The sequence below is a fragment of the Leuciscus leuciscus genome, assembly GCF_965113295.1.
Source record: "Leuciscus leuciscus genome assembly, chromosome: 2".
Classification (NCBI taxonomy): Eukaryota; Metazoa; Chordata; class Actinopteri; order Cypriniformes; family Leuciscidae; genus Leuciscus; species Leuciscus leuciscus.
In genome coordinates, this window is record NC_138726.1 from 40,510,943 (window position 1) to 40,537,437 (window position 26,495).

At 36.4% G+C, this 26,495-nt stretch overlaps 2 protein-coding genes across 3 annotated transcripts in view; both read left to right on the plus strand.

Annotated features, from left to right (window-relative positions):
* The first annotated feature begins 605 nt into the window (after positions 1 to 605).
* nap1l4b (nucleosome assembly protein 1-like 4b) lies at positions 606 to 16,424 on the plus strand. 2 transcript variants are annotated; one of them, XM_082156878.1, is made up of 15 exons: positions 606 to 712; positions 2,045 to 2,092; positions 2,611 to 2,707; positions 3,566 to 3,707; positions 6,073 to 6,159; positions 6,231 to 6,359; positions 6,622 to 6,693; positions 6,843 to 6,982; positions 7,064 to 7,209; positions 10,823 to 10,842; positions 11,127 to 11,246; positions 11,356 to 11,391; positions 11,523 to 11,570; positions 11,777 to 11,814; positions 14,063 to 16,424. In XM_082156878.1, the coding sequence occupies exons 1-14, from the start codon at positions 658 to 660 to the stop codon at positions 11,777 to 11,779; spliced, it is 1,143 nt and encodes a 380-aa protein (XP_082013004.1). In that variant the 5' UTR covers positions 606 to 657; the 3' UTR covers positions 11,780 to 11,814; positions 14,063 to 16,424. The 2 variants fall into 2 exon arrangements, with proteins under 2 accessions (XP_082013004.1, XP_082013003.1); XM_082156877.1 differs by lacking the exon at positions 11,777 to 11,814.
* A 6,560-nt stretch (positions 16,425 to 22,984) lies between these two features.
* igdcc4 (immunoglobulin superfamily, DCC subclass, member 4) overlaps positions 22,985 to 26,495 on the plus strand; it is an 81,396-nt gene continuing 77,885 nt past the window's right edge. Inside the window, exon 1 of the mRNA XM_082162588.1 lies at positions 22,985 to 23,398. Within this exon, the coding sequence (XP_082018714.1) occupies positions 23,332 to 23,398 (67 nt within the window). The 5' untranslated portion in view covers positions 22,985 to 23,331. The remainder of the gene's footprint in view (positions 23,399 to 26,495) is intronic.

Here is a 26,495-nt window from a genome sequence, read left to right on the forward strand (position 1 = left end):
TATTATGTAACTATTAATCATTATAAAATTATGCATACAAAAATCAAATAAAAACGACAAAAATAAAAAGTGTGTGTGGTTGTGGTGGTGGTGAGGTGAGGTGAGGTGAGGTGAGGTGAGGTGAGGGGAGGGGAAGGGGGGGTGGGGGTAATATACAATGTAATCAGAATAAGGGTAAATTCAGGTATAAAACATAAAATGCTGTCTATGCACAAGAAGCCTGTGAAATCGAATTTGTCAACGAATTTTTAGTGGGATATTCTTAATGAGCCGAGAATCGGTACTTGAATACCCTAATAGCAGAAATGTTACAAATGAAAGGTAGTAGAAATTTATTAAAACATGCAAAAAAACATTTGAGATGAAAATTCATTTTGGTATTGTTTAATGTAAATGCAAATTATATTTAGGTACTAAATTACTTTGTGTATTTTATTCATGGCTGCAACAAATTAAACTAAGATAAGTTAAATGACAATAAACCGCTTTATTTGAATGTTTTAGAGCATATAATATGCTACTCCCTGATAATCGCCGAAACGAAATCCAACTTATTTCAGCGAATCGGTTCTATCGAACAATACATTTCAAAGAACCGGTTCAAGTCTATGGGCAAACACATTTCTGTCGCTGAAGCGGAGTACTACTGGCCAGCCAATGCGCTTCAGCTTTACTGCCGAGTCCATCAGCCGAACAACACCCGCTGATTCAGGTAAGAACAGCAATCTCCCTAAAACAAATAAATGTTTCAACAAAATGAGGCATTTTACTTTAAAATACATGATATATTATGCGTGTCCAGTTTATGCAAAGCAGAATGGGTGATATGTTCGTGGTTGTAAATGTCTTATATTAGTGTGCTGCTTGTGCTCTCACTGCATGCCATCTTTGTTTTGATAAAGTTACGAGCGACTATTATGAATTGTTACAGCTTCAATACAAGTCAGTTCGCAAACAATGACCCTGAAACCTGTTAAACGCGGCAGAGATAGTCAAAGCTCAGACCCGGAATGTGTTTTTGTGAGGGTCTGTTAGCCTGCTAACCTGTGACATTTAACGTTACACTTCAGCCGTGACCCGTCTACAGTGTTCGTTTGGAGACCGTCCAGTGTCTGCCCTCTGTCACTGTTATGACCCCCTCCATTCACATGTGCTAAACTCTGTGGTTGTGGAGATTATGAGATCTGATCTGATCTGATATGGTCTGGATGTGGCTAGTTAAGCGTGTTAGCTGCTAGCGTGAGTGTGTATCTCTGATGGGCGTCAGCATGACACATCTGCTTGTAACGTTACCTTTACTTTGAGATGTTGATTTTGATACTTGCAGTTTTGCTACATGGCATGCTAACATAAGCAATTTAAACGTTTCTTTGGAACTAGGAATATTTTTCTTTCTTTTACCAGCATATTCTATGCTAAGCAAAGTTTCCACCAAATGAATATAATTATAACAAAAACAAAACAAAAAACAGAATAAATGTTCTTTATCAAGCTAAGACGTTTCCAAAATCTTTAGTTAATTATAATACTTTTTTATAATTGTTATCAAGATTGTTATTATTTTGAATTGTAGTCATAATAAAAAAAAACAATAATTGGCTTCGAATACCAAGTTATCTGTTTTATTTTAGTTACAATAACTTTGTCATATAATAATGATACAACAGTAACTATTAATTACGTGGAAAATGTGGGGTTGTTAAATGTGTAGCTTGAGGTTTTTTTTATTTATTTTTTATAATAAAAAATTCGAGTCACTGTCCATTATGTTTGAACACTGAAATATTTGAAACAAATGGAAACTGCATTGGTTTTCATGGTTAAAAAACAATTAATTTCTGACTGTGTTGAGGGTCATTTAGGTTTATTACATTGATGTTTTGGTTGTGCATTTCCCAGCATCAGCTGTTTTTAATACATTTATTTTTAATTTTTATAAATATTAGTTAAAAGTCTAGTTAATTAAAATGTACTTTCGTCTTAACTAATAGCCAAAAATGTACTTTTAGGCAAGCTGAAGTTGTATGTTTTGTGTTTTTCATAGAATATTTGAGCTGTGGTAGCAAGATGGATGCTGACAAGGAAGCCAAAGGTAAAGGAACTAGGAATTCCTGGTATTGTCTTTGATTATTATCAAGATCACACATTTTTTTAGATGAGATAAACCTTGTATATTCTATTTTTTTTATTTTTTTTTTTATATATATTTTTTTTTTTATACTAACACATTTATGAGCTGGCAGAGAAAATGTTTTTAATGTGTGCTACTGATTCATGTTGCTGCTCAGACAAAAGCCAGTATAATGTTTCAGTGTAAAAGTTTCATGAAGCTTCTGCACATCACTGTTGCCAATGATTTAATGGAAAAGATTTTGGAGGATATCTTAAGAAGTCTTACAAACCTACTGAGAGCAATATGAAAGTCTAAAAAATTAAATATGAAACAATAGTGGTGTTTCACTGTGCTGACCTTGCTACCTTTAAAGTGGATGTTTGTTTCTGGAAAGGACTGTGTGCAGTATAAACATGCTTTGACTTTTAGACATTTGACTGATGAATAATGATTTAGTGCATTCATTTTTAATGCTGGTGATGGCATGTTATTTTCAGGTAAGGTGAGCGACCAGGCGATGCAGAACCCAAAGGCATTGGCAGATCTTCAGGACAAAATAGACAGTGTCTCACATAGTGCTTCCATCATGGACAGGTAAGCAAGACACGGAAGGTGAAACACTAAGGCTGTTTCATACAAACCAAACAAATAACTTAGAACCAAAGAGAGACTAACAGGGCAAACAACAATTCTGTACCCGATTGTCTTTATTACTTGTCATGGCATCATGTTTTTATTGTTTCCTATCTTAAGAAAACTATTTCCCGACTGGGTGTGTCTCATATTTCCTGCGTGGAATTTTAAAACTGCACATTGCATTTTCATTGTTTCTAATGTTACATAGAGAGACAACCCTGCTAGTGTAATATAACCGTCTGTCTTAGGGGGGAAAACTCTAGTCAGGCCATCTGCCTGCAACCTAAAATCTGTCTCTGCTTGTATAGTTATCACACAGAAGTCAGTCCTAATGGTGTGTGTATACATGTATGTGTATTTGTGTCAGATTGAGGATGCCTAGAGAGAGGTCACACATCCATGAATGCTAATTTCACTTCCTGAATTTGGCTGTAGTTGTAGTGGTTATGAAAACGATGATACAGACAACAGTATTTGCACAAAATTTTCAATTTTTTCATTTGTGCGTGAACACTGCAAGACCAAACATAAGGCTTGTGGAAAGGGTGCTGTTGGGTCAAGCAGTCAACTTAGACTAAAACAGATTCAGCAATTGCAGCACAAACCTTATCTTTGCTGTTTACATGAAGCGCATGACTTGAGTTCTCAGAAGTTTGCGATGTGATTTGAACAGGGATCTTGTATCTGATGCTCTTGCTTCAAACCAATCTGTTGACCCCAGAGAGCAGGGAAATGCACCAGTCCAGCTGTGCATTATCGGACACCCATCTGCTCACATAATGTCTGTCTTCTCTTCCTCTATCAACTTCTATCCAGCTTACCAAAGTCTGTGAAAAGAAGAGTCAATGCCTTAAAGAATCTTCAGGTTAACAGCACACACATCGAAGCCAAGTTTTACAAGGAGGTGCATGAGCTGGAGAGAAAGTATAGCGCTCTTTATCAGCCGTTATTTGACAAAGTGAGTTTGTGTGTGTATATGTATGTACACTTTAAAAAAAAAAAATGTTCACAATAATAATGTTTTTACTGTATTTTTATCAAATTAGTGAACGATAGTGAATATATATATATATATATATATATATATATATATCTCTGTCGTGTGAAAAAGAAAGTACACCCTTTTGAATTTTATGGTTTTACGATTCAGAACATAATAAAAAATTGGTCCTTGGCAGGTCTTAAAATTAGGTCAATACAACCTCAAATGAACAAAAACATTGACATATTATTATTATACTGTGTCATTGTTTATTTAACAAAAACTAGGCCAAAATGGAGAAGCCATGGGTGACAAAGTAAGTACCCCCTTACTGCTTCCATAGGAATTAAGAGGGTGAGTAACAGTCAGGCACTGCTAATCAAATGCCTTTGATTAATTGATCATCAGCAAGCGTGCACAACTCTATAAAAGCAGAAGTTTTGGCAGTTTGCAGATCTGGAGCATTCAGGTGTGTGATAACACAATGTCAAGTTTGATGGGCTAGCCCATCAATCTAGGAAGTGTTTCAAGGCCATTTCCCAACATGTTCAAGTCCATCATTCTACAGTAAGGAAGATTATTCACAAGTGGAAAACATTAATGACAGTTGCCAATCTTCCCAGGAGTGGGCATCCCAGCAAATTCACCCCAAGGTCAGACTGTGCAATGCTCAGAGAAATCGCAAAACACTCAAGAACTAAACCTCAGACTCTACAGGCCTCAGTTAACATGTTACGTTCATGACAGTTCAATTAGAAAAATAATTAACAAGTATGGCGTGTTTGGAAGGGTTGCCAGGAGAAGGCTTCTTCTCTATAAAAAAGAACATGGCAGCATGGCTTAGGTTTGCAAAGTTTTATCTGAACAAACCACAAGACTTCTGCAACAATGTCCTTTGGACAGATGAGACCAAAGTGGAGATGTTTGGCCATAATGCACTAGGTCACTTCATTAAGTCAAACATGAACTCCTTTGTATACCGAAGTATTCTTGAGTCAAATGTGAGGCCATCTGTTCGACAGCTAAAGCTCGGCTGAAATTGGGCCTTGCAACAGGACAATGATCCCAAGCACACCAGCAAATCTACAACAGAATGGTTGAAAAAGAAAAGACTCCAGGCGTTGCGCTGGCCCAGTCAATGTCCAGACCTCAACCCGATTGAAATGCTGTGGCAGGACCTTAAGAGAGCTGTGCATAAACAAATGCCCACAAACCTCAAAGAAATAAAGCAATGTTGTAAAGAAGAGTGGGTCAAAATTCCTCCGGAACGATATGAGAGACTGATAAAGACATATAGAAAATTATTACTTCAAGTTTCTGCTGCTAAAGGTGGCTCTACAACTAATTCAGTCATAGGGTGCACTTAGTTTGTCACTCATGGCTTCTCGATTTTGGCTTTATTTTTGTTAAAGGGGTGGTTGATTATGATTTCACTTTTCTAACTTTAGTTAGTGTGTAATGTTGCTGTTTGAGCATAAACAAAATCTGCAAAGTTACGACGCTCAAAGTTCAAAGCAAAGGAAGATATTTGCTTTTAAAGAAATCACTTTTTAAGGACTACAACAAACGGCTGGTAGGGACTACACAAGCTTCCTCCCGGGTTAGTGACATCACTAACCCTAGAATTTACATAAACCCCGCCCCCTGAACATGATTTATAGATTATCAAGACAGAATATGCTAATCATGTTGTCACTTCTTGAGTCTCTCCATCATTGTCTGAATCCGGTTTGAACATAAAAGGCTAAACGTTTTTCAGTTTACAACATTTTCAGTGTATGTTTGTGTGAGTGCAAGCTGCAAGCGCCGCCGAGCAGCAGCTCATTTGCATTTAAAGGAACAGACACAAAACGGTGCGTTTTTGCTCACCCTCAAAAAGTGACAATTTTAACATGCTATATAAAAATATCTGTGGGGTATTTTGAGCTAAAACTTCACATACACACTCTGGGGACACCAAAGACTTATTTTACATCTTGTGAAAAGGGCATTATACCACCCCTTTAAATAAATAATGACATGGTGTAATATACCGTGTGTTGTTGTTCATCTGAGGTTGTATTTACCTCATTTTAAGACCTGCTAAAGACCAGAGTTTTTTTAATTTATTTTTTTTATGCCCTGTTACATAAAACCATAGAATTCTAAAAGGTGTCTTTCCTTTTTTTACATAACTGTATATATAAATGATATACACACACATAGTACATATGTGTATATATATTATGTATTATTCTTTAATTGTAATAGAATTTTATGCATTATAAAATATTTAAATGTTTTTAGATGTATGACAGAAAAACAATTATAGAATAAATATTCTTCTTTTCTATATTTCTAGAGAAGAAAATTTGTGTCTGGAGAAGTGGAACCCACTGATGAGGAGTGTGAATGGCAGAGTGACCATGAGGATGAAGCAGCATTAGCAGTGAGTATTATCTGACCACTGACATTTAAAAACAGAAGAGCAGTACTCCAATGCAATCTTTTCTTTTTTAGGAAGATCTGAAGAAGAAAGCTGCTATAGGGGAAAAGACAGAAGATGCTAATGAGGAAAAGCCCAAGGGAATTCCAGAGTTCTGGCTCACCATATTCCGGAGTGTGGACATGTTGAGCGATATGCTGCAGGTGAACCATCAGCAGAAACCTTTTCATCTGAAGTCTCTATTCTATTCTTATTAATGATTATTTAAGGTTTACTTTCGCCCCTGTAACATTGGACAGACGATATACAACTTCATATTATGAATGTCAATACACTTATATTACATATTTATAAAAAAAAAAAAAGATGAATACAGTTTCATGAAAAAGACATGGTAATATTCAAACACCACATTTTTTTCCAATTTTTTGAAATTAAAAGAAAGCTTGTGCTGTTTCTCAACAGGACCATGACGAACCAATACTTAAACATCTTCAAGATATTAAAGTGATATTTTCTGGTCCTGATCAGCCTATGGTAAGGACAACAATTTAAAGGCTTAAGATTATTTTAGATTATAAAATATTCTCATATTGCTAACTGTTGGACAAATCAGATCATTTTAAATTTACTACACTACTATTATACTATATATTTTTTATTACAATTAATCCTGTATTTTACAGAGCTTCACATTAGAGTTCCATTTTGAACCCAATGAATACTTTACCAACACAGTCCTCACAAAAGTATACAAAATGAAATCGGAGCCAGACGCAGAGGATACTTTTTCGTTCGAGGGACCAGAAATCATGGACTGTGAGGGGTGAGTAGTTAATCAGCAAGACCTGCACAGATCGTCAACAGACTTTCACACTTTTTCATTAATCATCTCTCCTGTTGGCAGGTGTGAAATTGATTGGCACAAAGGCAAAGATGTGACGGTTAAAACAATCAAGAAGAAGCAGAAGCACAAAGGCAGAGGGACAGCGAGGGTCATCACCAAACAAGTGCCCAATGACTCCTTTTTCAACTTTTTCAACCCTATTAAAGGTACACAATATAACAGTTGTGCCAGTGGCGTAACGAGCCAACACCGGGCCCTTAAGCAGGATTATCAAGGCGGGCCCCCCTACTACAACACGTGATGATGCTACGCGCACCAAAAAAAAAAAAAAAAACTGCTGGTGACGGCGCACCATTATAACACATTGTTACTTTTACTTTCACTGCTATAGTCCTAGGTCCAAATACATAAAAAAAGATGCTCACTTACATTATAGATGCATTTTCCGGGCTTTCCTCTGTGCGAAGTTGTCGATCATATCCTTAAGATCCAGATAGCGCGCACGGGCATTCTCAATCGCTTCAGTGCTTACTCGCTTCACTCTCTTGCTCCATCTCAATCTCGATCTCTGTGTCATCTTTTTAAAGAAGCTTCCTATTTTTGGTAATTTATTAATTAATTTATCAAATTCCTCTTTTCGTTTACGCTTTTGAAAGCCACTTTTGTGTTTAAAATTTGACGACTTCTCCATATCTGTCTCAAGTTCAAAGTTTTTTACTGTTTTGCACGCAATAGAGAGCCTAAGTCCCTCCCCTTCCGGTTGACCACCTTGGGACCTTAACTCGGAAAAATATTGTATGGTAGTCAATGGCGAGAGACAAAAAATATTTTGATCTCGTTTGAATTGTGCCCTGAATTACACACATGATGTTTATCAATTTAAAAGATACATTTTAAAGTCAAGAAAGTCGCAGTTTGATGTAAAACTGTTGAGGTATAAGACTGTGAAAATACGTAATTACAAAGACTACAAACCCAAAAGGCGCACATGTGACGTCATACCCTTTCTCTCAATGAATGAAGCTAACGTCTGTCATTTTTTTCTATAGTCTTACCTTATAATCGTAACGTTACGCCGTCATGCCTGAGTGTTTGTACCAGACTGCACACAGACTGTTGGTGACGTACATAGAGCGAGACGAGAGATGTAGTTCATTGCGCGATTTTCACATAAAACTAAATGTTACTCTTCTGTTTTATGACAAACTGCGACTTTCTTGACTTTCATAATTATCTTTTAAATTGACAAACATCATATGTGTAATTCAGGGCACAGTTCAGACGGAATAAAAAGATAAGTTGTCTCTCGCCATTGACTACCATTCATATTTTTTCCGACATAAGGTCCCATGAGCCGGAAGCGGAGGGGCGGGACTTAGGCTCTCTCACCCGGGGATTCCCCAGTCCCAATTCGAAACAAATTACACCAAATTCATCATTGTTCGTTTCAAACATTTATTTAATGATCAGTCAAATATGTTGTTGTCATTATTTATTCAAATCAATTCGCAAAAAATTAAAATGCGATCAGACTAAAAGTAGTAAAATGCGATAGGGGGACCCGGCTGTCAATCAATATCTTCCAGTAACGCGGGCGGGCCCCTGATTGGTCCGGGCCCGTAAGCAACCGCTTACCCTGCTTACCGATAGTTACGCCTGTGAGTTGTGCATGTGAACTTTTTATGAATGCTAATAAAAGGAAATGAGACTTGTACACTGAAAAAAATGATTCGTTGAATTTAATAATTTCTATGGTAAGTGGTTGCACACAATTGATTTGAGCTACATTTAAACAAATGCATTAAGTTGAACTTAATCAATTTTAGTTCAACTTAATGCATTTGTTTAAATGTACCTAAAATCAATTGTGTGCAACCACTTACCATAATTTTTTTTATTAAATTCAACAAATCATTTTTTTCAGTGTAGGTTGAAAACTTTTGGAAATCATTAAGGTGTGCTATGTCAGGTGTAAGTTACTGCACTGTATAAACACATCCTTGTTTATACTTTTGCCTGGCTCCGCACCACGAGCCTCCGCTGACTGCGTGCCCCTTCACAAACGGAGGAGGCGTTTATACTTAACTATTCTTTGAAACGAAAGTAACTGTGCTTTAAACCATCAGAAAGCAGTGGTAAGTAGTAGTATGCTGGAACAACACTCAAAGCATGGCATCTCACGTGGAGTTGCTGAATTAATTACATTTTTTACATACAAACTGATTAGGTTGTGGGTCATTTCGGAAGGCACACATGAAAATGTTTGTTTTTAGTACACTTCACTAAACCCACACTACCAAAAAATCATGTAAAACCCAGTAAACCTTCAGATTATTACTTGTGACATTAGAACAAAATATATGGATATGACATATTTATAAAACTAAATTGAACAACAATCTTAACTTTCATAATTTTTATTAAACATGGATCTTTACTTTCATTAAAAAGGCCTATTTCTGCTATTTTACCCCTTTTTCTAAATGTAAAATGTAATTAAAAATGTAACTTAGAGAGCTTAATGCAAATGTAATTGGTCACATTTATCAAATTAGGTGATTGATTTATTTTTATTTTTATGCCAAGTCATCTTTATTTGTATAGTGCTTTATACAATACAGATTGTTTCCAAGCAGCTTTACAGGGACAAACAGAAAATAATAATTAAATGATGCAAACTGAGTTCATTTCGACTATACAGCAGCTCAAAAAAAAAAAAAAAAAAACTGTGACAGAATGGAGAAAAAATTTGCCAGTTCTCCTGTGGCCAACGAACGATCATTAGTGTGATTATGATTCCAGAGATCACTGGAATCACAAGTCAGATTGTGGATTGATATCATTCAAAGTATTTAATCTAGTTCCTTCTGCTTTAAATAGAAACAAAAGTATGAGGTTAATCACGGTCTGTCACCGTCAGTTTAGTGTAGTGATTGTGTGTAATTGTGAAGACACTGATGAATGCCACAAAAAATCTTTATCTTTTGGGTTTTATTTTTCATCAAACTATATCATAGTATACAATACAATTTTAAGCAACAAATTCTAATAAATTAATTCTAATTGAACTAATAAACTTTATATACAAAATGTCTTACTTTACATACAATACAAATAAAAAGTACTTTACTTAAAAAGCCTTGGACTCAAAAAGGACCTCAAAGGCACCGTTTACACCTGTTATAAGATGCGTTTTGGTCAATCGGATCACAAGTAGACGAGGGAGACACATACCCGTTCACACCTGGTATTTTTATCCGTCTCTTTTATCCACTTTCAACCACTTCTGTCCTGATTTCTTCGAGGGGAGGGTCTATGGGCAGGTAAAAGTATGGACTTTTTCAGATCTTTTGATCTAATGAACGAAATTAGCATATTTACATATAAACGCGACCGGAGACGACGGAAAAACACACAGAGCAGCAGCTTTCGTTTAGAAAATTGGGGAAAAAATGCTTTGGTGGACACACGGCCTTAAGGCAGAGGAAGTGAATATGATCGACATTGTGTGATGTCACGATACGTCTCAATATGGTTCTTAAACTGGGTATAGTTTAGGTGTCACTGTTTCTTTAGGTTCCTTGTTATATCCCATTTTTATAAAAAAAAAGACTTTATTTTGAATTAACATTATTTACAGCTATAGTGCTGTTTACAACCTACTGTATTCAAGCCCTCTTAAATTTTGATTGTACACGTTGTACCAATGAGCCGGAGTTTTGTATTAAGTAATTATCAGATGTCGTTCAGATGTTTAACATACTGCAGGTTTATTTTTTGCTATCACATGAAGTCACCAATATTTTTTTTCTGTTTTAGTTTCACCAGATAAAGAGTTGGTAAGTATTTTGTTACTTTATCCTTTTTAGTTTTAGCTCATCCTGTTTAGTTTTGTCTAGGCATTTAGTTTGTATGAGACCAATTATATGTAATTTGAGGATTTTTATTGCCAATAAAATATGATTTTGCCTGCCTTATCCACCATCATGCCTTCTGATAGACACGAGTGATTAGTTTACTTTTAAAGTTTAGAGAATCATTTCAGAGATCTAGATATAATCAGACTTAATTTTTCATCTTCAAATGATCAAAGAAGTTGATATGATTCCTTTGTGTTCAACAGGATGAGGATTCAGAGTTCACCTTAGCCACAGATTTTGAAATTGGTCATTTCTTCAGGGAAAGAATCATTCCGAGAGCAGTTTTGTACTTCACAGGAGAAGCTCTGGAGGATGACGAAAGTGTACGTATTTTCAAACAACTGTTTCTTGTCTTACGATGTCTATGGTTCCGCAGAATAGTTCCAGTGTCCTTTCATTTGTAATATACATTCATTTATTTGTTTGTGTCAGTTTGAGGAGGAGGAACTGGATGAGGGTGAAGAGGAGGTGAGTTCACCATATACATAGTATTAAAGATAAATGGAGCAATCAGTGTTTTATAAAACTTCACAATGAAATACGTTTTATTTGATATTAAGTTGCAATTGTGTAGGGTAAGTGTGTTTTGTGTGAAATAGGACCAAGATGAGGAGGATGAGGACGATGAAGAGGAGGGAGATTCCAAGGTGAGTTTGGATTTAGATTATAACTTGATCTGAATTAGTTGAATTTGACAAGGAATTACTGCATTGTCTCTTTGTTTAACAGTCCTCACTCTCTGTAACTTAATTTTCTGTTCTGTTTTTTTCTTTTGATGAATGTTTGTGGTGTATTTGCATGTTTGATGATTAATGCTGATTGTGGTTGTTTTCTACCTCCTGTTCTGCCCTAGTGACAGGCATAAGTCATTCTCACTTCATACATTTCTAGGTAAGAAAGAAATGTCATGAGACCATTCTAACCTTTGCCTTCACATCCCCCTCGGCCTCGTCCCTCTCCTTACGTCTGCTATCCCATGCCCTCAGCAACCCTTTAACATTGTATTGAACCATTCATTTCATATCATATTATTAAGGCCTTGCCCAAAATCTCAGTACATGACTGTAAAAGAACAGAGAAGAGGACAGAATCACGACTGCTGTATTAGAGAATTTGGGGCAATGTCCTTCCATTCATTTTGCTCTATGTATACCCTGTAGTCTTTATTTTATTTTTTCACAATCTTGCGGAATAATTATTGATGGTTTTTAGTAGGTCAAGAACTTTTCCAGCTCAGATATGTGGCATTCTTTTTTGAATACATAATATTTTGCTATAACTTACTATTGCTATAACATCCATTTATTCAAGCAAAAAGCACTGATTTTAGACCCTGATCCTGGAGTGTTTCAGTATTGAGGTTTCTTCTTTTATGTCTTATATTAAAGGGATAATATCATACACTACTGTTCAAAAGATTAGGATTAAGTATTGTTTTTCTTAAGCACCAAATCAGTATATAAGAATGATTTCTGAAGGATCATGTCAAAGAATTTAGATATAGAAAGACGGTGCACTCGTATTAATATAAGTGGGAGAAAGTGCAACGCACAGTATGGCGGAATAATTCCCGCCTTCTAAATGAAAGAGCCAATTGGTAAAGACTTTGCATCACTGCAGCTTCCTTTAGAAGCTCCGGTTCCTGCACATGCGCATTGGCTGGTCCAGCCTGAAAAATGCTCTTTTTTTGTCATGATTTGAGCATTTAGAAACAACATTTATGAGACAGTTGTTGTCAGATTTATTTGGTGATTTCAAATATGAAATTTAATTGTAAGCTTGGTGAACAGCTTTGGAGAATTTTATGTTTCCCCATTCAAATAGATGAAATAGCTGCCTAAGAGGCGTTTCAAAGATGGCCGCCAAGTGAAATGACTTTCACAATATTACTGTTTTTACTGTATTTTTTTAATCAAATAAATGCAGCCTTGGCGAGCATAATAGGCTTTTTAAAAACATTAGCTTAACATTATCTTGAACAGTAGTGTACATTCTTTGGTCACTATGGTCAAAAGCAATGGTCCCCTAGTGAAAAAAAACTATACCAAAATGTATTTAAAATACATAAATTTCATATTAACTATACTAAAAATCCATAAATATATTTACTGACATATCGCTTGAGACTTACTGATATACATATTCTAATTAAACTTTATTGGAATACTACTTTATTGCACAATGCACATTTCTTAATATTAAGCCTAAAATGTGTTTAATATCACTATTAGTAAGGATAGTATGATCTCTGATCAGTCTTTAAATACAAGATATTTAAGTCTACCTTAAGTATACTTGCAATAGTTCCACTTTAGCACAATCAAATATACTTAAGTATATCTTTAGTTGGACCTCAGCACTATTTCTGGATAACTAAAGTGCATTAAGTGCAAAATTAGTTGTTCCAATTTAGCAGACTTTAAGTATATCAATTTAGTATAACAAAAGTACAATTGTAGGGTATTTATATTAAGTACATAAATATGTAAATGTATTTGTAGTATACTTAGCATAAAATAAATGTATTTCAAATACATTTTAGTATATTTATTTTTCCCTAGGGCCACTTATAATGTTAGTCAAAAGTTATTTTTGTTTTATTTTCTTGACCATTTCAGTCACTTCACCATGACTGGATGGGCCAATTTAATACTGTGTGAAGTATTTCAGAATGAAGAGTTTTAGCAGTTTATTAGTGGTCTCTTTGCACAGGAGAGGAAGTTATGGATAATAATAATTTAAGTTGAAGGGAGATATGATTCATTGTAATATGACCCCTTCATGCAAAACAACTGCTTCAAACAACCATTTTCTTTCGGTGGATCAGGCTGTGGTGAAACACGCTTTCTCCCATTTAGTGATAGTGATGTATCTCCAGTACAAAAGAGTGGTTATTCACTTTAGATTCCCTCTCACTGTTATCTTAATTAATGACTGTATTCACATTGTTGATCGTACAGATGCCTAGAGAGATGTGTCAGTATAAATGTGCTTTCATTAGCCACTCTTCTGTGATGAAGATATATCTCCCTTTCTCTTTCTCCTGCACTCTTCCTGCCTCAAGTTGCAGATGCAGTATTAAGTTATTGAATAAAGAATTCTCTCTCCTTCTCCATCCCTATCTTTTTTCTCTTTTCAGCCCGTGGATCCTCAGCCTGCAGAGTGCAAACAACAGTAGTTTGAAGCGCTCACTCCTGCCACTGTCAAACCCCATCAGCTCTGTAGTGCTGCATACAGTCTCTGCTGAGCTCACCGTCTAACAAAACAACATGATGATGCAGTACATTGGAAAATTCGTTTTTTTTTGTTTTTTTATCCAGCACAATTCGATTACTTTATAATTCACTTGCTATAATACAACAACCAGTATAGATAAATTGGGCAATTCCACATTACAGGCAGCCTCAGAATAATATATATATATATTTATACAACAGTTCGTTCTGGTTCTCAAATCTGATTGGCTGAGAGCCTTTTCCAGCCATGTGATATTCCCGCAGTATCAGCACACGAACCATTTCCCAATTTGTACCACTCCATTTGCAACATTTTTCACAGAGTCATGGCGGACGAGCAAACCACCATCATTTGAAAAATACTACGGTTATTGTGTCATGGAATGTAGTTTTAAGAGTTTTTTTTTAGGCAAGAATGTATTTAAAACGGTGAAACTTTTCCAGTGCTGATACTGGGGGAATATTGCAAGGCTGGAAAAGGCTCTCAGAAAGAACTGTTGTATGTGTGTGTATATGTAAATGTGAAACAGAAAGACGTAATGACTTCAGACATGCTGTTGCATAGCCAAAAAAAGTTGACAAAAACACAGGTTTGAAACAATCTTGCATTTTTATTTAACTTGCAAGCATTGTCTTCACATTCAGACAGGTAAAATTTTAAGCCTGAATTGAAATAAATGGGATTGTATTATAACTTCCTGTGCACATGTAACCTTTGTCAAGGTTGTTTGTATTTAACAAATTGTTTCTTTACTCAATTTTGAAGTGTTCTGTGTCATGGGCATAACTTTGTTTTCTTTGTTAGTTTTTTTAACACAGCATATCTATTTATTTACTTTTTGAACAAAACAGCATGTTTATGCACTTATTTATTTATGGAAATGTGTGGACAGTTGCTAGCTAGCCACCAACTAATGTATCGATGATACCTTGCAGGCATCAAGAAATTGTTTAATCATAATTATCTGGCTACTTTACAATATGGATGTCTAACATTTTTATCTTTCACTTGAAGATCATAATTTAAGAAAAAAATGAATCCCTGCACTCCACTACTTTAAGTACCTATATGCTTAATCGATGTAGTGTCATTTTGTTTATATGTACTTCAATATACATAATCCATAATGCTGGAATTGCTCAATTTAGATATGTAGTAGTCAAAGACGATAGGGCGAAAGTCCACTGCCAATGGTCACTGAATTCTGAGTGAACTGCAGATGATTACACGTCCTGAAAGTCACATGTTTTATGTGAGCACATCCTCAAGGCCATTTTTTGAGATACATCATCACATCCCAAAGTTGACCGAATAATTTATTTTGTGACTTGATCTCATAGGCTACTCAGGGTTTTTTATGCCAAGATGACAGTGTGCGAGTATCCAGCATTGTGAAACTGTTGATATCTAACCTGCTTAATGTTCTTTTTTTTTGTCTCGTAAAATAACTAAATCTTTTAGTTATTACAGAGTTAATTATATATCTTGTTTTTCATCTTTTTATTATTGTTTTGAACTCTCTGTGTTGGTCATGTGCTTCTTGGTGGATCCCTGAGAGAATATGTTTTGCTGATGTATGTACTGTACCCTAGTTGATTATAGCCCCTTTTAGCATTTTAAAAATGATTTTGCTGTACTGCCCAAGCACTTACTAAAAACAAAACAACAAAAAAACAATTAAACATGTTTATTGCCAAAGAGAGTGATCTGATTTCCCTTTACGTCAACCATTTCTTTGTCAAAGCATTTCAGGTCTGCATTTCATTTGAAATAATTTGACAGATAATGATACTAAAGAATGCAGGTTATGTTGAAGGAATGTTTCAAGTTAAGCTCTATCGACAGCATTTGTGGCATATATGTTTGTTACAACAAAAGATAAGTCTGATTCATCCCTCACTTTCGCTTTCAACAGCAAGAAAAATGAAGCTTATACAAGATTTTGCATTTCTTTTCTTCAGTGTTGATGTGAAAGGTCCATGCTTTGGGATTAATTGGTTCCAGTCCACCTTTGTTTCTGCTCAATGAAGAATAAGTCATTTTCACTTATGAGGAGAAAATACAGAAGACCTCGGACTGAAAGAAGTGAATGAATGACAGGTCTATTGAAACGTTCAAGACATTAAGTTACAAGAATAATATTGAATTTTAAATTGAATATTGAAACTGTTACTATGTAACCATGTGCTATGTACCATTATGCTTCAATGAAAATCACAGCTTAATTATTTTTAAATGATTAAAAATACTTAAGTTATAAGTTATCCATCTGTTGTGGCAGTATGTGGTGTTATTGTGAAGGGTGGTAATGAATTCACAATTTCTTCAAAAAGCATTACTGTTTTGGTCTTATTAGAAGGAAACTGCCATTTTCTATTCCTACACCCAGTCAGGTTTGTTTTTGAGGCAAGCTGGAGCTAAACTCTGCAGGACAGTGGCCCTCTCCAGGACCGAGGACCCAGGACCCAGCCCAGGACCCCTGGGCTAATACACTACATTATTATTATGCTACACTGTATTGGAGTCATCTAGGCAATGTCTTCTGTCTTCTAAGGTCAAATCTAAAGACAAGGCTTTGTAATAGAGTTCTTCCATTCTTAAGAGGTGTTGTTTTTAGGTGCATTTTGGTAGTATTGTCTGTAGGGGGCTCTGCAACCACTTTCTCCCTGACTCACCTTTTCATTTTTAAGCAAAGAGAAACCCCCATTCACATGACATCTGGCATTCATTTTAATAAGCACTTTTCAAATGTGTACCATCCTCAGTGATGACATCTCTGTTATCATACTTTTAAAACACAGATAACAGTTTTCATATCTTATCCAGGATAAAAGGCCAGCTTGACTCCCTTAGACAGGCTAAAGTGCTTATCCTAAAGAGGAGAAGGAGTGACATGCCAGTCGGGTCCCAATGTCTAGTTGCCGGGGAGTCTGTAAAAATTTGATGTGCTGATTGTCAAGCTCTTACACACAAGAGTCTTCACTCTCCTTAATATACTGTCACTGTGATGTCAGTGGACTCTCTTATTCTCTCTCTGGACTAAGATCTTAAAAGGCCTTATCGCCATGACACTTGTCTTTTATGCTCACCAAGGCTACATTTAATTTGATTAAAAGTACAGTAGTATTGTGAAATAAAATTCCAATTCAAATAACAATTTTCTATTTTATTATATTTAAAATGTAATTTATTCCTGTGATGGCAAAGTTGAATTTTCAGCATCATTACTCCAGTGTTCAGTGTCACATGATCCTTCAGAAATCATTCTAATATGATGATTTGGTGCTCAAGAAATCAGTTGTGCTGATTAATATTTTTGTGGAAACCATGACATGTATTTTTTTCCAGCATGCTTTGATGAATAGTTTAAAAAAAAGAACAGCATTTATTTGTAATTGAATTTGTTTTAAACATTTTGTTTGATCAATTTAATGCTTCCTTGCTGAATAAATAAAATCAAACTTTTCAACAGTATAGTCTACTTGTGCTCACATGCTTCTATGTATATTAAATGGACGATGAAAAGTGAAAACATATCACATAATAAATCCAGCAAAATTCATTATTAGTTGCTTTCATACTGAATATGTTTCTTCTACAATATATTTCTATTTCTTTCTCTTATACATGTTTCTTCTGTTAGCATCCTTTAAAACTCCTGTACTGTTTTTGTATGTAACTCATCTGTCCTCCCGCTAATTGTTCCCTTCTGCTTTGATTGATTTCAACTTTTTATTTATATGATTATAAATTATTCTATCGAATAGACCTTAAAAAGAAAACCTTTAGAGTTCTTAAAGCTCTGTGTCATTTTCATCTTTTGTGATACGTCTTTGGCTCTATTTTGCATCCAGATCCTTTTTTTCTTTCTTTTTTTTCTCTCTACACAACAACCTTTCTTTACCTCCATCTCATCCCTTCCCTCTTCGCCATTTTTCTCCCTGCCTCTGTCCTTCCATTCTCCCATTCTGTCGTCTTTCTCTTCCCTTTAGTCCCCCACCCCAACCCCATCCCTCTCCATATACCAGTTGATGAATATTCATCAGGTTCAGTCGGACTATACACTTCACAGTTCTTGTTTGGAGTAGTGTGTTAATGATATTCAGCAGAGAGTCCAAATGTAGATAAGTGTGGGTTTCCCTCCCGCTGGCTAACAACACTCCCATTTATGGGATGTTCATGATGGCACGGTGGTCAGCCGCACTGGACGGATTCCTCCTGTCTCTAGCATGCACTGCTTTACGAGCATTTAAAATCCACTTTTATGGTCATTATGATGAGAGCTCCCTCTCTTTTTGACCACTGTCCTCCTCTTCTTCACTCTACAGGAAAATAGGGTCATGTTCATGGCTCCATCAATGGAATCTTTGTGGTGCACTTTTATGCAAACCTATTTTAGAATGGATGGGTTTAAGTCTATGTAGATTTATGCGACTATAGTGGGTCTAGTATTGATGGACAGGCCATCGAGGAGGTAGAATCCCTTTGAGAGTGGATCTCCACTGAGCTGTGTACATTGTTAATGGGAAGGGCAGGACACAGCCGGGTTTTGTGTGTCTAATGAGTGGTTTGCCTGAGGAGGAGATCAAACTGCTGCTGTCCCACTGCTGGCAGCCACTCCCACTCTGCTTTTGTCCAAATATATCTCCACCCTCTCTTTCTCTCTTTCTCTCTTATTCTCACATTTCCTCTTATTTGTGTCTTTATGCCAATGTGATCAGAGTGACCAGAGTTCTGTTGTTTCAAATACAGACCTCTTTCCTTGGTGATTTTCAGACCTGGCACGACTGAGCAAGTATTATTGCTTTTATACAATAACGCAGTAAGCAAGGAGTTAATATAGGAAGATTTAGGGTGTGGTCACATTAGTAAAATGTATGCTTCTTGGACAAAAAGGTTTATTGTCTATCGCCAATAGTATAGCTATGTATAAAACACAACTTTCACTTTCAAAAGCTGTCATGGTTGGTTGTAGTGAAGCGCATGACGAAAGGATCTTTAATAAATCCATAACAGACCACTTTGCATGAGATAACTTTTTTATGTCAACAGGTTCCACATAACTGGGTTACGTTAAACAAACATAATTTGTTTTAAGTAAACTTAAATTATTTAAACTTAAATTTTACATATAATTAAGCAGATTGAACACAATTAAATTAAGTTAGGACAAAATGTATAGCAATTGTGTTGCTTAAGCTAATTTTATTTAAGCAATGTGAACAACAGCGAACTAAGGATACACAGGGCTTAAATACATGAGGAGCGTAACCAACGTCAAACAGAACAGGTGCGGGAACTAATTAACAACCAGGGAAACTTACTAGGGAACACAGAAAGGCAAACAGGGAACCAAAACAGCATGATAATAAAACAGAACAAAACCGAGCATAAACTGTTACACAAGCAGCTTTCTAGTCCTGTTGCTAAATCTGCATATGGAAATCTTTCGCTCACAAGCGAAATTCCCAATCGTGTGGATTTCTATTGAAGAGACTGCATGTCAATGCTCACGTTAAATGTGACAGCATCCTTTACATTTAGACACAATAATGTCAGTTACTTTGTTTATTTTTGCTCAGATAATAGTTCTAAACGTAGCCACAGCAGAATTAACCATTGTGTTTTCAGGGCAACACGCAGTAGTGTTTCGTTCCTGATTCAGGAATCATTTAGGTCAGTGGTTCTCAACCTTTTTGACCTGAAAAAGCCCTCTTATAGGATATAGGCCTATTTTTCCGATATTTCGACTGCAATTATGAAACTCAAACTTTGTATTAAAAGAAACTAGGAGTGTCCATACATTAAATTACTTAACCACAATCCATTAAAACATCATGATTCAAGAAGAAAAATGGGGCAGAAATATGATTTCAGTTTATATCATGGTTTTATGTTTTTGTAGCATTTTAATTTAGATTAGACTTAGAATCTTTTAAGATAATAATATAAATGTAATAATGTGAATTTACTTTTTTAATTATATTCAGAGTCATCCTGAGACCCCCTTGAAAGTTTGCTGAGGTCCCACTGAGTTAGGTGGACATGTCACTACCTTCTAGTGTAATGAGAAACCTACTGATAATCCCCACCACTAAAACACACACTGACAATACAAACACTAGACTAGCGGAGTGCTACAAAAGTCCAATTGCTTTCGGACTAAATATCACCAGTCTTGGAAGACTGCTCAGCCAATCAGATTTAAGAACTGACACTAACTGTTGTATAAAATGCAATATTCATTGTTTCTTGCAGTGTTTCCCACCAGTTTCAAATATGCCACAACTTCTGAATGAGGAAATGTTAGTATAAATAATAATAAGCAATTGTTTGTTCCCAGGGAAAAAAGGAAAGAGAGAGGGAGCTATATATCATACCAAGCCAACAGGAATCATATTTTTAGCCACCACAACAATAGTTCATACTTTTTTTGGAGTCCAGGAAAATAAGCCAAGCAAAACCAGACCTTCAATGTATTGTGGTGAGATTTCAGGCTACTTCTTGGGTGCCACCCCATTCGTACAGTTGTAGCCTACATACCTTTCTACTCCCTCTCTGGGCCGCATGCCAGCGTATCAAAGTGGCACTGGACCACCAATTGTACCACTGAGCTTTTTGTCCTATGCCTATGTGCCACTCCTGAGTCTCAGTAACCATGGTGACATGCTGACTGTGCCAAGCATACATTTGGTGCCCTTTCAATGACAGAAGAGAGGGCTAGTAACTGGGCAGGGCAGTTATTTACAACACCATCATATTTGGGGATTGGCTCTACTGGTTCACTCTAAATAGATGATGGGTAATTTTGTCCAGAGGAGAAAAACTTTAAGTGAGGCATTCATTTCCATACTTTGAATAATTTTAAAATATAAAAAATCGAAGCTCTTATTTATTCATTTATTTTCATCTAAAAGCACAATTCATGTCTTCATTTTGTGAGGACACCTAGAACCCGTCATGGCTTGAATGTCCCAGAGCTGAAAAGTCTTTCCCAGTAAATTTTGTATAAAACTTGAGTGCTATATGCACTGCAAAAAGGGTCATCTTTTTTTTAAACGGAACACTTTTCTGCAGCTTTTTCATTTCATGTGTCATCCCTTATTTAGAGTATTTCACTCCGAAAAAATACTGTATTGATTTTCTCATTCAGATGTGTAACAGTTCAATAATGAATACACACTGGAATAAAACACTTCTAAAATGCCTTGGCTTTAAATTCACTGACATGTGTCATTTCAAGGATGTAAAGCTAATCTCATTCATTCACTGAATCGTGCAATGAACAGCATGACTCAGATTCAGATCAAGCTTAGGGCAATAAGGTTGCCTCTGACTTCTTCAAACGCATCTGATTGCTTGCTTTCTTTTGCATCTTTTATAGAGAGACAAGACTCACTATAGAGTGACACAAGAGTGAGTAAAATGTACTATAATTCTATGTTGGTTTGACAAAACATACTTTTATGCGATCAGCAAAACTGATAAACTGCATGTCCTCAGCTTTCATTCATGCAAGCAGTTTATAACCCTAAACAAGCTTTATAGCCCCAAAATGAACTGATGTGAGCGGATGTTCGAGATGTGTATTTGTGCTTTGGGGTGTTTCTTTGTGTCTGTAACAAGTGCATATAATCGTTCTTTTTATTTGTTTTTGTTTTGAAGCAAAAGCAGCCCACCCTAAAAACAACAAGCACACAATCACTCCATTATGCAATGACAAAAGTGCCTTTGATGTGGTGGAAGCGGAGCAATCTAGAGTCACAACAGCACAGAGAGGCAGGAGATATTTACTGAGTGAACACACTCGGCTTACAGGAGCAGTGCTGTTTGGAGAGACAGCAGCTGCAGGAGGGACATCCCCGTTGTTTGATCTGTTTCAGTCCCTCTGCGGTTTGGATACGGTTACCCCCAGGAAGCCCATCGGTTAGCAGTTGGGACTTGGGAGAGTTAAAATATCTTAGCCCATTCTGAACATGATTGGCCCAAGGCAGAATCCACATACACATACACTATAAAATATTAAAGTCTGTACCATAAAACATACTTCCATGGGTAATGAATAAATGCTTACATAATAATCTCCCATGCTTTTCTCTAATCTGGTCTGTAAATACTCAAGGCTGGACCCTCTCCTCAAAATGTTGCCATGTGGTGTAGCCTATATGATAACATATTTTACACCTAGTATCTTTTAGGTGTGTGATGTATAAAGAGTAGAGAGATAGACAGATAGATTATAGTTAGATAGATAGATCTGAAATGTGTTCAGAGACAGTAGGCTATAGGGTCCCGTGCACATGGCTGACTCAGTGGCCAGGCTGAGTGGGATCCTCAGCCTGTAGGAGCACATGACACGGATGCACATGTGATCTCTCGCCCCCTCAGACACCAGGAGAGAAGAATTCTCTCCCAGCCCATTTGAAGGTCATGGCAGAGGGTCCTGCAACCCCAGCTGTGTGTGTGTGTGTGTGTGTGTGTGTGTTTGTTGCAGACTATAGTGAATCTATGACTTGCATATCAATAAACAAGTGAACGTTATTGACATATAATTATGTTGTGGATTATAGTGGCACATGGAATTGTCTTTGTAACATTGAATTTACAATGAATGATATTGTAAATATAGAACACATCTGACTTTAGGCTATAATACATTGGGGAAAGCTAGCAACATATCAGCACATCATATAAGATATAAGGGTGTATTTTCTCATTGCTACTAGCGAAATACGAAGCTCTAAATAAATCAATGTATGTTCATTTTACATTGTTGTGTCGTGTGTTTGGCGCAGCGCGTTTGGTGAAACTATCGTGCAGCCGTGTCTGTACACGGAAAGGGGGTGTGTGAGGATACTGGCAGCGTTTCATGCAGCTCCAGCGGACACCTAAAGCGGGACGCACTGGTGTGTGTGTAAAGAGAGCTAACACACTCTCACACACACTTAACATTTGGACACAACATGGCGATGAGGGACACGACGACTCTTCCCCGGCTAACAAGACCACGTTATGTTATAGGTTAGGGGGAGCGCGCGACAGGGAAATACGTGAAATTACGCGAAACGAATTAAACCTGAAGAGATTATTTCCCGAATTCCATTATATGCATGTGTAGCGGTCATATAAAGCACACTGCTTTACCCCGCTGCTGGAAATCAAACGCTGTACATGGCGGTGGAGAATATCTGGCTCTTCTGTCTACTTTCTCTGGGTTACTGTGGAATATCCGTGCAAGGTAATACTAGCTAAATCTAATCCCCGGTGTTTTCCCATGCTATGTCTTTTAAGTTGTATGTGTGTGTGTCTTTTAGCCTACATATTTAAATGTATTTCTTTGTATCTGTCAGAGTGTGTGAGTATAGATGGGCTAGAGAGAGAAATTGTGCACCTTGCTTGTTGCAGCGTTGTGGAGCTTTTACTTTTTCACGTTTTCCTTTTTTAAAAAAACCTTTACGCAAAAAGGCTGCCTATTTACACTGAGGTACAATATTTATTTGTGGATTAAACTTTTTTGTCACATCCAAACTTCACTTTTGTAAACGCACTCAATATAAAGCAGCCTAACGGTTGGTTAATTTAACGTAATAGTTTAGCATATTGAAACATTAACAATAAAACAAATCCTAGATGAAGAGACAAATAAAGCAAGCCAATTAGCTCAGAGGGGCGGATAGTGTAGTAGGGGGCTCTAGTTTTGGAATGTACAGGTTCATAGTCATCACTCATCATTAGCCTATAGCAAAGTAAGTCTGGTCAAAGAAATGTTGGACTTTAAAGGGGGTTTGATTGAATGCCTTATTTGGACTTATTTAGAAGCCCCCCGATCGATGGACGAGGGGGTGTCTTAAAAAGTCCATATTATCAGTTCACGTAATTACATAAAATATAATATATTAAATTATGAACTAATATTTAGATATTAGTGTCCTTGAGTTGAATATATGAAACTAATTTGTTCAAATGGCCATTTGTTGTTTGTCTTGACACTGAAAGAAAAGAAAAGAAGAAAAAAAAAAAACACTTAGAAACTGCATAAGTTAAATTGTCATAATTCCTCAAATTGTTCTACAAAATTGTGATATAGCCTATATACCTATAGACACATTTATTGTAATCTTGCGTAAATAAATGTAGCCTACATGTAAAAGTTCAAACGACTATGTACAGCTTTAACAAAAGAAAAGTTTATTTTGTTATTTTTAAACGACCAAAGTGCCTTTCACACAGAACAAGATGACATGAGTTGGACAAGTCAGGTATAAGAGACGGCAGCTTATGTTTCATAGTGTATTTTAAGTGTCTTTAAACTTAAACCAATAAAATACTTATTCTGCAACATTTTCCTACATTCCCTAAATAGCCAAGACAGCAACACATGAAAACAAAAATATATTTTGTAGCTTGTTATATTACCTTTGTCGCCCACTAGAGGGACTGGACTGAAATACCCCCACCCCCCAAAATTGACCCCCCTGAAAGGCATTGTGTAATTCGCACCCTTTTTAAAGTAGAGAGATGGTGTCTTGGGTGAGCGGAAAATTACTGTCACGAGCTTGTTGTGGTATTGATATTTCTAGCTTAGACATTTAAATCAAATAATTGACTTATGAGTTTAAACAAGGCTTTGATGCTTTTTGTGTAGAATACCATAGGCCCACTTTTGTGCTATTTTATGGCATATGTATCGCACTAAATGGCATGTAATGAAATTAGAGAGATCAAAGACGGTGTTGTTATGGCTTGAGAGGGGTTAGCGCTGGTGCTGTTCAGTGCAGGAGCTTCGGGCAGGATTCAGCGACTTGAATTCAGTCACAGGCGCTGGAAGAAAAAGGGGTGGGGAGTGGTCAGGGCGACTTATCCAAAGACTATACACCTTATTTACATAACAAAGAAGAGCACTGAAACACATGGGCACCTCTTGGCATCTAGCGATGCCCTTGTCTCACCGATGTCCATTGGGAAGTATAAACGGCAAACACAGCGGTCAAAACAATATGTCATCTTTGAGCATGTTAACGATTTTAGTACCTATATTATTTACAGCGGGGCAGGACCTACTAGTGGTCAATTGCATTAAAAATGTTTGCGCTAGACCGCTGTGCTGTAAGGTGGCTCTGTTTTCGTTAAAGTAGCCTACTTATTTAATTAATTTATTTTTTATTTATTGTAATTATTTATTTATTTGTTATTAGAAAATTCTAAATACAACTTATGATTTTCTTCCAGCATTGTTTTGACAGATTTTTAAAAACATCTTAAAGGTAGGATAGGCAATTTCAGAGAGGCTAGCAATAGTTTTTAAGTCCTGAATAAGTCCCGCCTTCTTTTATTCAGAAGGTAGGATTCTGCCATATTGCTTATTGCAGTTTCTCCCATTCATAAGTAATAGGAGTGTACCATCTTTGTATATAGTCTTTGGCAAAAACTCATTTCCAAGAGGTAGCTTAAATAAAAAGATAATATTATAGTATATTATATTAATTTGCATAAGCCATGTAGTTCGTTCATTCAGTAATATGTATATGTTGAAAGCAAGTGTGCCGCACAAGTCCTTTAAAGTGAAGCCAAAGCATTTTGATCGCCCCCTGGTGGCTGGTTGCAGTAGGCCTATAGGTCTTAATCCCCTCCCTCGACACGAGCCAAACAAAAAAAAATCCTATTACACTTCGAATAATTTTTTTCTGAAGATGGTTTCTGTCATTTTTGGTAGTTTTTATCACGTAGATGTAAGTTCAAGTGTTTGTTTTTCCAGTGAGTTTGGTTTTAGTTAGTTATTTGATGCTATAAAAACGGGGTGTAACATCATGATTGACAGCTGTGCTTGCGATTGAGTAGGCTACTGGCGGGACCTTGATACCATCGCTATCAATATGCGGAAGACTCCCAGAACTTCCGGGAGAGGTGGGATGTCTGTAGCCGTGTTCGCAGGATGCAGTGAAGATCAGACTGAGCATTGTTAAGTGGGACGGTCTAACCTACGGGGGATTGTTCTTGTTGCCTAGCAACCGCGACAGCTGCAGTCTACGAGCGGGAGTAGCGTTTGTACTAGACTTTTATGAAAAATATTCAACTGTCTGAAAAAAAAAACAGGATTCTCAACCTGTCTAAATATGTTCACCGTGGTCCATTTCTGTACATAAAAGTATGAACTGTATAAAATCGCATCTCAGTAAGATGTCAACATTTGAACCGCTTTAAAGTTTTTAACTTTTTTATTTTTACATTTGTATCATTAGATATTCCAGTAATTTGAAACCCAATACTTACATTTAAAAGTGTAAAAAATCCTGTTGTCAGGTGCATGCTATGAACTCTGGGGAAGGGTAGGGAAC

What these genes read in the sequence shown, in the direction of transcription:
- nap1l4b (XM_082156877.1), top strand. Translation starts at nt 658, where the DNA reads ATGCGCTTCAGCTTTACTGCCGAGTCCATCAGCCGAACAACACCCGCT. An exon ending in AGGATGAAGCAGCATTAGCA is followed by an intron (nt 6,160 to 6,230) that starts GTGAGTATTATC and finishes TTTCTTTTTTAG; the next exon opens with GAAGATCTGAAGAAGAAAGC. An exon ending in CTGGTCCTGATCAGCCTATG is followed by an intron (nt 6,694 to 6,842) that starts GTAAGGACAACA and finishes TGTATTTTACAG; the next exon opens with AGCTTCACATTAGAGTTCCA.